General features: G+C 44.9%; 1 protein-coding gene across 3 annotated transcripts in view; it reads right to left on the bottom strand.

The window, feature by feature from the left end:
• Positions 1–12,744, bottom strand: part of NUP107 (nucleoporin 107) — a 547,946-nt gene that overhangs the window by 128,461 nt on the left and 406,741 nt on the right. For all 3 annotated transcript variants that reach the window (XM_078676641.1, XM_078676632.1, XM_078676648.1), the window contains exon 21: positions 5,042–5,192. In XM_078676641.1, coding sequence (XP_078532767.1) covers positions 5,042–5,192 — 151 coding nt within the window. The remainder of the gene's footprint in view (positions 1–5,041; positions 5,193–12,744) is intronic.

Raw genomic sequence — 12,744 nt, 5'->3', positions numbered from 1 at the left:
GTAGGTGGTGTAGCTTTTCAGGCATCTGCAGGTGCGTCTGGCTTCTTGGAGATCGGTGGTGAACCAGGCGGATTTCCTGGGGAGCTGTTTGTGGGTGTTGCATAGCGGGCGCGTTTGTCTGTGCAGTTGGCGATCCAGGTGTGGAGTTCTCTGGCTGCGGCGTTGGTGTCAGATGCCGGGGTGTGATGGTCTCGGGTGAGGGTGGAGTTGAGTTGCTCGTCGGTGACCTTGCTCCAGATCCTTTGTGGTGGGCGTGGGGCTGATTTTGGTGCCTTGGGTTTGTCGACGGTGAAGTGTATGCAGTGGTGGTCGGTCCATGGGGGTTGCATTGTGTGGCTGAAGTGGACGCTGTTTCCTGCTGTGAAGATGGGGTTGAGGGTGTGTTCTGCCCTGTATGTCGGTGTGGTGATGAGTTGGTTGAGTCCGATGTTGGCGAGGTTGTCCTGAAGGGTGGTGGAGTTGGGGGTCACTGGGGTTGTCGAGGTGGAAGCTCAGGTCACCGAAGAATATGTAGTTAATTGAGGCTAAGGCGTGGGGTGCGATGAGGTCGGTGATGGTGGTGGCGAAGGGTGCTCGGCAGCCGGGGGGGGTCTGTAGACGAGGGTTCCGTGGAATTGGGGCCGGTCTGGATCTGGAAGTGCAGGTGTTCTGTGGAGGGGAAACTTTCGCTGGAGGTTGTGAAGGGTGTTCTTGTGGGGCGATGGTGAGGCAGGAAGCGGCGGTGGGCAGGGTCTAATGGGCGCCGAAACAGAGAGGGAAAGACAATAGCAATAGGCACCAGGGCTGAAATAAAAATACGGAAAGCAGAGAGGGAAGAAAAACAATTAGAATAATGCAGGCACTAGGAATGAAATGGCAAGAAACACTGCCAAGGCAATCTGGCACGGAGAGTGGGTCGAGAGCGGTCTCGAAACTTGTGCTCCTAGGTCAGCGGCGGGGGCGGCCAGGTGGAGCTGCGTGGAGGGAGAGCGGTTACCACTCTTTGAACAAGTTGTCCAGTGGCCTCACACGGTCACTGGCCATCAAACAGCTTTCTGCTAGCCTGGGAGTCGTGTGAACTACTCCCAGGCTTATAGCAGCCTGCTACAGAGCGAGTTGTTACCTCCATTTAGCAGGAAGCCACACAGGGTGTTAGCCCAAAAGGCAATCTTCAAAGGTGAAGCTGCTTTTGCTGGGCAAATGGCTATCACACTTCTGAGGGGTTATCCTTTTTTCAGGTAGACGGTTTGGCGATGAGGACAGGGAGGGGGAACCAGTGCCCAAACCAGTTTTCCCTTGGGGTGTAAACCCCAGGTGGTCACACCTCTAGGGTGGGCTATCAAGCTCCTAACATCCGAGGAAGGGTCCTGACATCTTGAGAGTGGGAAGAACAGAGCACTTCGAATTTGCCCAATGCCACACATAGCCGTAAAATCGTCACCAAGAGGGAGGGGACCTGGTAGCCCATTGGCTAATGACTGCACCATTCACCCCAAGCACTTTCTGGGAATAAATATGGCATCCCTGACACCACAAACCTCAGATCACATTGGAACTGGAACGATTGCACCTCTGCACCTTGGGATAGCAGAGTGAGGATTGTGGGTGTGGCTCCTGGCTTAGGAGGTATAGTCATGTCCGAGCTCCAGACCAAAGAAGTGACTCCAATGGTCAGTCGGCTGGTCCTCTGGAACCAGCACCAGGGTCATCAAGCTGAAGTAGCCCACGTCGGCAAGCCAGTAGCCACTTTGGAAGAATCACCACTGATTTCCGCTGGGCACCGCAAGAAAACAATCCTCGATGGCCAAAGGTTGCACCAGAGTCAGCTGGATCCAGGAGTGTCATCGGAGTCCAGACTGGTCACCCAAGAGGGACACCAGCCTCCACAAAAGGATAACACTTGGACTGCTGTACACGGAGAAAAGTAGTCTAGCCACAGATGGCCTTTCAGTGTCTTAAAGGAGGACTTTGATGGAGCCCGACCTATGTGCCCTAAGTTGCCTCATCTGACATGTGGACCGAGGAATAAGTTCACAGGCACCCAGTCATTTGAACAGCACCCAGAGCAGGGGTCTCAAACCTTTCCTGTAGTGAAAGCTACTTCTGATCAATGAGAATCATTATGAGCTACTGAAGGCTAAACATTTTGTGCATTGTTACCAGACATGCCCAGCTTCATTGACTTTAAGCCCAATGTCCACAGAGCTAGATGCTATGGTTTAAACAAAAATACTTTGACTAGGGGCACTATGACATGGCTGCCATATATGTCAGATAGACCATGGTCTTCGGGGCTACATGAACATGTGTACGTATCAATGGGATATATTTGTATGGGTGACTGAGAGCCTGTGTTATATGTACTTGCAGCACAGGACATACCTTTCACTATATGTAAATTTAAGGTGCAGAAAAGTGTTCTGCAAAAATGTTGATAATATGAAACATTTTTCTGCACTTTAAATTTCTCTCATTTAAAAAATGGGTGTATTTTTCAGTTATACTTATGGCACAGCTTCTACTGTCCACTCGGAGCAAGAAAATTAAAATGAAGAGTAAACTTCATCATTAAGGTAACTTTTCATTTTAATTTTCTCCCATTGAAAAGCATTCATAATTTAGTTCAAAGCTCCGAAATTTAGTTGACAAGGACTTTTATTTAAGAGTTCAATACCTCAGTGCTTTAGTTGTTCACCTCTGTGCTCCAGCCCAAGTCATAGCACTGCTCATTATCAGGCTCTGCTATTTACAGCGTGATGATAATGTAAAATAAACACAGGCTTCCCTTAACTTTAATAGGGCAATATGACCTTGTGCTTATTCAAAAATGAGCTCAAGGCTGTGAGCTACTCTGAAGGTGTCTGGGAGCTGCTGGTAGCTTGTGATTGAGTGGTTGGAGACACCTGACTCCGAGCATCCTTGAGCACCTTCCCCATCCTCAGCATCAGGACCACGCCATTAAAGTCTATGGTGGTTATGCTGTAGAGTTAGACGCTATTCTTGAAAATGCTTTGGTGGCCACAACCGTCCAAAAACTCCTCATTGCCCCCCCAATACATTCTCCCTGTCGGATTTATACACCCAAGCCGGGCCAGAGTCATCAAACTCAGCTCTTTCAAACTTTTCAAAAGTTTACAAACTTTACGGTTTCCAATGCTCATTTGCGGTTGAATTAAAAGTTATGATTTATTTAAAAATGTATATCTCCAGAAACCTCTGGGTAATTTTGCTCATCTTCTACTCTAAACAATCATAAAAATATAATTATGTTTAAAATTGGTGTCCGATTTCTTCTGTGTTGTATTGCTTTCTTATTTCCTTGTTTAGTGTTGTTAAATGCTTTACACTAGTTCCTTTGTTTAAGCCTTGCTGTTTTAAGGCATATCTACTCAGGTTTGAGCTTAACGTTTTACAAACAAGCCTGAGACTGGACCCAAGACAGTTTTTGCAAGTGTATTACATGTGAAGGCCGCACAGCCATACCATATAATACACCCAAATCCTTACATTGTTGATTGGGGGCGAAGGCTTAGCCAGATAGAGGTCCAGATCAGTGTCAGATGGCGGACCTATGTCATAGTCAACCCACGGGTCATCATGGTGATACTGGTCATATGGCAGGTTATAAGAGGACCTTGGACTTTCACCCCAGTCCAGAGAAGGAAAAGAACCCTGAGGTGAATGTGGCATAGTAGAGGAGAGGAGGGCCTAGTAGGAAGTGTTAGAGCAGGTGGAAGAGGAGTAAATGGAAGAAGCAATGGAGGAGGTTGTCGGATGCTCTTATCATGGCCCAATGCTTCTTGGGAGTCCGCTCCGAAGAAGGTTTAAGGCCACTTCAAAAGTTAATTTCCTCTTGTGAAGAATATAGTCCTTAAGGTTACCTGGCGTCTTGGTTAGGATCCGACCAGTGGCAGGCTGTATGTAAATACACCACTGCCATGAGTCGAGCTCCTCATGGAGGTGTTGGAGGATTAGTTGGTCGAAATCCTTGAAAGGGGAGGAGGCAGATGTGCACATTGATCTTTTCAGAGCTGAAGCTTTTCTATGCCCCTGCTGCACTGAGCAGGGTTTCGGATCCAAAGCGTGTCTCAAGGGTGTTTGTGGCCGCTACCGATGTAGCAGTGTGGAGGTGGGTGGGCGAGGCTTGAAGGAGAATTTCGGCACCAAAGATTGGGCGGGGGGACGGATCCGGACCGTCTGATCAGTGGCAACCATGGACTTGTGGCAGTGGCTGGCCAGAGGCCTCCTAAGCGGCCTGGAAGCTCTATGCTGTAACCTCTCTGGAGTGTGAGTGATGACAAGGAGAATGTGAGAGCTGAAGCACAACTGTAATCTCTTGCGAAGAGGAACGGATCAGAGGTGACCTACTGAGAACACCACGTGGCGTTGAACAGGAGCTCGAAGGGACACGTCTTAAGCCTAAGGCACAGAAAAAACAATCTAACATTGGAGCTGATCCCCATGCACATTACCAACAGTAGGTGAATGATTTGAAGAAAACCAACTTGCACACGTCCATGTCCAACACTAGATGGCAGGAGTATGCACAGCATATGTATATATCGCTACAAATGCAGAACCCCACACGCACCTATATATGTGTGTGTGTATATCTCTCTCTCTCCCCATATATATATATATATATATATATATATATATATATATATATATATATATATATATATATATATATATATACACACACACATCTATATATTTATCAGAAGTGACAACTGCATTGTGTAGTAAAAGCATGCGCTGTAAAGCTTTGTGTGGTATTGCAACACACTGTAAAGGTCAATGAGTTGCACTGCACGTGGGGTAAAGGCATGGGGATTAAAGCCCTAGGTTGTAACGTCTGATATTTTTTTTAAAATACCTTGAGAGTCTAGATTTAATGCCCTACGTCCTAAAGCAGCCTAACGAGATTCATTTGTGTGCAGAATTTAAACGATATTTATCACATATATATGGAAACCCAGGTGAGCAGAATACACATCTGAACTCACAATTTTATTCACTCAAGTTTAGGAAAAATAAAGTATCAGTGTGCATGTCTCACCTGCCTCTTTCGCCAGCTCCAAGCAATGATAACGCTGCTCAAGTTCAGTCACATTTTCCAAGAATGCAGCATACTGGGAGATGGAGAGTTCCTGTGGTAGGTGACTCACATAAAACGCTATAAGATCTGTGTGCCTCCCATTAATTAGGACCTAAATTAAATAAAATATTTATTTTATACACAACTCACAGGAAATGATAATTAGGGCAAACATGCCTTAGTGATTATGAATGGCAGACATGTTAAGCACTGTAATCAATTATGGCCCAATTAACCACCGGTTCACCTATGATTAACTTCAAGCCTAAAATTGCACTATAGGTTTCTGCACACGTAGACATGCATATCATTGTGATCACCATGTTTGCTTAATTTCACTTATCATTGCTCTGGCTAATGCATGTCAGCCTAAAGGTTAGGGGAGGTTTCTCTCAAAATGATAAATTAACACTTCTGACAGATGTGAAAGTTCATCATATGTTCCCTAGAATCTGCTGGGCTTTAGGGTTGACGGAGTGAACTAGAAAGTACTTTATTTTGCCTAGACTGGCTTACCTTTCAGGCATACTATTTAAATCAGTGCATGTAATTAATTTCAGCGTACATTTTCGTCTTAAAATTAGGCTGAAGGCAAATAAGCTTACGATTTGTGTTTTGTTCAGGGTCAATCAGGCTGAACTATTCAGCCGGTTTGGCTGGAAGGTAGTGTACTCAGTTTTCTTCTGCAAATATCCATTTATTAATGGAGAGTGATCATGGTACCTCTCGGGTCATCTTGTTTCTCTACCTCATGACTCCAGTTTGTCCTGCTAGTCCCTCCCGACCTTATGCAAATCCTTCCTATACCTACCACTCTCCCTTCCCAAACGAACTCCCAGGTGAAATGTGAAAAGAGTGTTTACTATTTTCCTCCTATGCTTCTACCTGCTGCTCCACTTTTACATAACCTGGCCCTTATTTGACATCAATGTCGCCTGTTCCTAGGCTCCACTCCTCTACTCTACTCTACTCACCCTGCCTCCCACCCGAGTCTAACATCTCCACCCCCACTCTCTTTTACCCTACGTATTTGCCCACCACAACTTAAGGGAAATGTCCTTTCTGGTAAGTTTAAAACACAGTTTGTAGCGTCCTGAGTAGAGTATGCAATTTATTGTGGGCTACTTTGTCCGTACAACAGTCTTGTTAAATGGCCTTTAAAATCTATCTGGAGATCCATGGGCTTCGTATGCCAAAAAAACATTACCTATTGAATATATGTCTTTGGGGGCAGGTCTAAGTTTCATCAACTGTCAGAGTGATTTCAGTTGTGTATATTTCTATTTATTGCTGTAATATTTATTGCTGTAATATATCAAATGCATTTTCTTAATCATTGGTGGGTGCAATGTAAGCCATATAACATGGCTGGTGTTCTATCAAATGCAATAAATAAAGTATAAAAGAAGGAAAATGTTGCTTACCTGTAACTACAGTTCTCCAGCGCTGATATCTTTCTTAGATTCAAATTCCTGAATCATTCCCTGTTGTCTAGGTTGGAACCCCACAGTAACTTTACAATAGCAGTGCAAAGTACAGTATGCCCAAAAAGGCCGCAAACTGTTTTACTTTGGCAGCATGTTCACCTTACTGGAAAAGACCCAAATATCAGACAATGAGGGGAGTGTTTCTCCAGCTTCAACCTTCACAGAGTCCATCCCAGCTCACATTTCAAGCACAAGTGTGAAAGCTATAACAACCCCAGAATTATCTAAATGAGCCTCTCAATTCATATAGCCAAATTTCTTCTACATATATATGATGTGTGTGTGTGTGTGTGTGTGTGTGTGTGTGTGCGTGTGTCCGTGCGTGTGTACACACACACACGTATATACATTTTACCAACTGGCAATCGCCAGCAAGTAGTTGTAGTTAAGTCTGCTTTTCATAGACAGAGCGTTTATTGGTTTGCTAATAACTTTGGCCACGTTTGACTAATTTTCACAAAAAATTTCAAACAAGAGTTCATATACTTCACCTCCTTCCTGGAAAGTTTCAGGGTGATCTGTCAAGTGGGGGCCGAGAAAAACGGGGGGTCCCAAAATGTAAAATCAGCCATGCATTTTCCATAGAATTCTTTAGACATAGCTACAGCCAAATCTGCTGAACTGAATTACTTCAAATTTGGCAAGATGCAAGATCTTGGTCAGATTGTGCTTTTTGTCATGTGGTGTAAATCCGTTCAGTAGTTTTTGAGATATTAAGGGCAAAAAATAATTGCGTACTTTGGCAATTGGACTTGCAAGAGTCCTGCAGGTGTTTCGCAAGAGCACAAAATCAAAAATGGAGCCCTGTGATTGGTCGAGGCCAATTTTTCCCATGAACCTTCAAGCTCTCGTGGGAGCAAAAGGCTTCTGCGAGAGCAAGCACTCTGATTGGCTAGCTGTTGAAATGTTAGAAATTAAATGCCAGACATTACTGTTTACTGTGAAAAATTGGAGGTGTTGTGGAAATTAATCAAAAAAGGTATATAAGGGGGCAACAGAAAGGCATGCTGTCCCCCTACATTTAGAGAAGTGGTGTCTAATGAATAACTACTGTGAATATAATAAATGTATATTATTTTAACACATTTTTACAATCTTACTGGATCGTGAAAAATAAAATAGAGTAGATGAGTTCTCAATACACTGTTAGTAGGAATGCACATCGTGGTCCTTGTTTTTGAGAGGAAGTGTGTAAAAGATAAGTACTATGATTAGAAGATTAGATTTTTTTTAAATGTTAGGATCTCGCTAGACTCTTGCAGGATAGTGAAAGTTGGAAGGAATAGGTTATGTTCAAATACACTGCTATGCACACTTGTTACTGTATGAAGGTGTCTTACTGGAGATGGTGTTTATCAGACTCTACTATTTATGCTCATTGGTTTGAGAAGAGTTAGGGCTCATCCACACACTCTACTACATACAGCAATCATTAGAGAGATTCTGAAAGGAGAGGCCAGTCTCTATTCACACCCTACTACACACACCCATTACTAGAGAGAGGTTTCAGCAGATGTCAGTCCCTCTACACACCCTACTACGCACACCTGTCATCTGAGAGAGGTCGGAAAGGAGAGCCCGGTCCCTCCCCACACCCTACTATGCACATCTATCAGTACAGAGAGGCTAGTCCCTTCACGCACCCTACTATGCATCTGAGAGAAAGGCCTGAAATGAGAAGGTAGTCCCTCCCCACACCTTAATACACACGTCCGTCATCTGAGAGGGAGGTCTGAAAGGAAAGTCCCGTTCCTCCCCACATCCTACTGCGCAACCTATCATTACAGAGAGAGATCTCATTGGAAGGGCAGTCCCTTCACACACCCTACTATATAAACCCTTTATCCAAGAAAGGGTCTCAGTGAAGAGGCTAAATGCCTAAATGGCTAAATTCCCTTCAAGCATGTTGCTATCCTGCGAGAGTGAAGTGCAAGCTCAGGGAGTGAGGCTTGCTGCACGAGGCTGGTGTGATCCCGCGAGACCTGTATGGAAAATACTGGGCCTGCCACAAGGTGTTTTACAATCCTGCGAATCCCGCAAGATCGTATAAGTGAAGAAAGAAAAAATAAGCCAAGGTTCAACCAATAGTTACCATTGTTATGACATGGTTGAAGAAATGCGGAGATGTGATTGGGTGCATTGGAGGAGAAGGAAGTCTGTTTCAGTTGTGCTGAATTTACGTGAAGCTGAAAGAGACTGGTGTCTTCATCTGGATTTCAGAAAGAACTTTAAGTTCAGGTATTTAATAATATATTTCATAAACTTTGTTGTGAAGTGTCAGCAAATGTACTAATTTTGGTAAGCTTATTCTACACCATGTCTACAGTGTGAAAAGCTGTTAGGAGAGGTGTAGATTTCTTCATATAACTTTTGAGACGTAGATATTAGAATGTTGACAGATATCAGCAAGTTTGCAGATTGTATTGAAAAATGAAGAGTTCCAACTGTATGTACTAGTAACTAAAGGAAGCAGGGCTTCTCAAACTATAAAAGAAAGATTGTGAAATGTGTTAATAAAATTCCTTGTGTTTTTATGAACCTCACTGTACATATAATTTACACTATTCGAAGCACACACATTGCTAATTACAAGGCAATATGATACATTCTTTCGTAATGTTAAAACACAACAATAGAGACTATCTTCTTAGATGTTTTATTCCATCCACTTCTTTTAGCCTACTTTGTGTAGCCAATGCTCATCAGGGCTAAAATTAACACAAAGGCCAGTTTTGTAATACAACAGTTGTATATGAGATAACAGAAAGCATACCCTCAAATTTGTCATGTGCAAAAATCAAAAGTGATGTGCTCATTGTATGCATAGTACAGTTGAATAACCACATGTGTGCACCTTAGTAGTCAAAAACAATCATCTTGTGCATTTGCCGCTATTCAATCAAGCATGAACATGCCAAAAGTTAAAATGTTAAAAAGACAGTTGGCGACATACACTAAATTTGAGGAAATTTTGTCTGGCACATCTTATATAGAAAACTGTAACACCCATATTGTGATGTGATGCGCAATTAAAGCCATAACCTGAGTTAATTTATCAGATTTAAAAACCTATAATGAGTTCAGGCTCCCAAGGTAATTGTAAGCCCCGAAAGTGTGTTGTACCTTAAGGTATTGAGTGTTCTCAGAAACACGACCTGCGAGAGCCAATAAAATATATAAGAAGGTGCAGGCTCTGGAGGTGGGGATGTAGAACCAGCGACTGCAAGAGGAGGTCTGCCCTGAGAGGGAGACAGAGTGGAGGGTGCAAAGAGAGGTAAAGGAGGTCTCTGTAACACACCCTTCGCGGCCAATCTGGGGAAATCAATAGGACTTGGGCCCGGTCTTGGAGAATATTCCTCAGAACTCGAGGAATCAAGGGTATCGGGGAAATACATAAAGAAGCTGTGAACCCCAATCCTACTGAAACGCATCCCCCAACACGTCAGACATGGGAGACTGTCGAATGACAGGCAGTGCGCATTCTTTCAAGTGGCAAACAGGTCTCCCACATCCTGAAAATGTGAAGGACCACCTCCGGATAGAGATGCCACTTGTGATCGGCCAAATTTGCCAATTGAGACTGTCCACAAGCACATTCAGGTCTACGGCCAGATGATTTGCGAGTATGCAAATTTCATGGTCATTAGCCCAGGTCCAGAGTCGAAGACCCGTTTGTTGATGTGCCACATCACAGTAATGTTGTCTGTTAAGACCTGGACTGACTGAGTGCACATGGAAGGAAGAAAGGCCTTGAGAGCCAGACATATTGCCCGCAATTCCAAAAGTCTGATGTGAAACACGCTTTCCTCTGGTGAACAAAGACCATTGACCTCCAGATAACCAAGATGTGCTCCCCACCCTAAAGTGGAGGCATCCGTTATCACTATGACCACCGGAGAAGGAGGGTGAAACAGCTTACCTTGAGACAGGTTGACTGACACACTCCACCACTGCAGATCCACTGCAGTGTCTCTGGAGATCTTGACCAATTCCTCGAGATCACCGTTGTGTTGAAACCACTGCCCGCAGACCAAGCAGATGCAAGACCTTCAGGACTGGAACAGACGCTCCATTTTGAAAAAGTGGAATTACAGCCTGGATGTCTTGAAACCTCTGTGAAGGCGCGAAGGCATGACTCACTGTAGTGTCAAATACTGTCCCTATGAACAGGTTGTGTTGAGAGGGCACCATGTTATAGTTGGGTACATTTATCGAGAACCCCAAATTGAACAACAGCTGTGTTGTCACCTGCAAATGATTCAACACCATCTCTGGCGACTTTGCTTTGAGAAGCCAGTATCGAGATAGGAAAAACAGGAATCCAAACCTTCTTATATGTGCTGCTATCACCGACATCCCCTTTGTGAAGGCCCGAGATGTGGAAGTAAGACCGAACGAAAGGAGTGCAAACTGGTAATGTTGAGAACACAACGTAAAACGGAGACACTTCTGATTCGACTTCAGAATGGGAATGTGGAAATACGCATACTGTAGATCGATCAACACCATCCAGTCTTCCTTCTTCAGAGCGAGAAGAACCTCTGCAAGGGTCAACATTCTGAATTTCTCCTGTTTGAGGTAAAAATTCATAAACTTGAGGTCATAGATCTTAAACAAAAGTCCTTTTAGGGAAACAGGAAGTACAGCGAGTAGAACCCCTGTCCTCTTTCCTGCTCTGGATCTACCTTGAGTGCACCCTTTTGCAGCAATGACAGCACTATCTGCCAAAGACCCTTATGGGGAGGGTACGAAGAGGGAAACTCCTGGAAGGGTAGGCCATACCCATTTTCTATGATGTTTAAAACCCAGAGGTCTGTAGTGACAGCTCTCCAATGAGGTTGAAAATGGGACACCCATCCCCCCTTCTGGACAAGCAAGCTCTAAGATGGTGGAGCTAGAGCTGCTTCCCTGCAACAATGGCTGGAGAGGCAGAGGAGGAGGAGACTTGCTGTCTGGCAGAACCCCACAGACAACCTCTGCCCTTTCCCCTGTAGGTCCTATACAAGAGATTTGCCAGCTGCTTCCTGCCAGGAAAGGACAAGTTTCTTGAAAAGCTACGAAAATTGTGAAACTGTCCAAAGCTCCTGGGTTGGGTCTGAAGTCCCAAAGACCTTGCCGTATCCTTGCTGTCCTTAAAGCGCTTCAGTGTCAAATCCGCTTTAGCCCTGAACGGATGGGACCCATCGAATGGTAAGTCCAGCAATTGAGCCTGGACATCGGGTGAGAATCTTCAGCCACGCAACCAGGCACGCCTCGTCACCACAGATAACCCCATTGCTCTGGCTACAGCGTCGGCCGTGTCCAATCCAGATTGGAACACTTGACGGGCAGCAGCTTGGGCATCTGATAACACCTCAGAAAAATGCCCTTGGACCTCGGCGGGCAACTTTGGTACAACCTCCTTGGATGTGTCCATGAGAGCAAGAATGTAATGGCCCAAGAGACATGTGTCATTCGTGGGTTTTAGAGCCATACTCACAGAAGAGAAAACTTTCTTCGGCGACTGCTCCATGCGCTTTGACTCCCTATCAGCAGGCATTAATGGAAAGGAACCTGCCAACAGCTTTAAAGAGCACAAAAGCCTGGACCACCAAGCTTTATGGCGAAGGATGTGATGATAAACGCCAGATCTACAGGAGTCACCTTGTATCTCCTAGCCACAGGCCTGGAAACCGATGGAGTAGACATTGGTTTAGGCCAGATATTCAAGATGGGCTCTGTTAATGCTTCATTCAAGGGCAGCAAAGGTTCTGACACAGAGGAAGAAGAATGATGAACCTCTGTAAGAATGTTTGACTTTAGTTCCACTATAGAAAGTGGCAATTCTAACAGCATGGTATGTGGTCACCTCAGGCGGTGGTAGGCCCTTTGGCGACATCAGCTTCCACTCAGGCAAAAAGTCTAGGCCACTCGCCTCCTGCAAACCTTCAAAGTCAGGGTCGGGGTCCACTATCTCCCATTCTTAAGACCCTCCATCATCTATCTGGTATTCCTCTTTCACCAACAACCTTTGAGCCTCGCTCTAAGATCTCATCCTCGGAATTGGCATCAGTATCGGCGGTGCCACACACGGCACCAGTGATTTCAGAACAAGTGTGGAAGGATGGTCCAAGGGAACAGGAGTCGAAGCAGATCGAAGTAAGTCCAGCGCCGGTTCTGATCCAGGCGGCGCCGAGG

This window comes from Lissotriton helveticus, chromosome 1_1 (genome assembly GCF_964261635.1).
Source record: "Lissotriton helveticus chromosome 1_1, aLisHel1.1, whole genome shotgun sequence".
In the NCBI taxonomy this organism is placed as follows: Eukaryota; Metazoa; Chordata; class Amphibia; order Caudata; family Salamandridae; genus Lissotriton; species Lissotriton helveticus.
The sequence above is the reverse complement of the archived record's forward strand: the minus strand, read 5'-3'. Positions and strand labels throughout refer to the sequence as shown.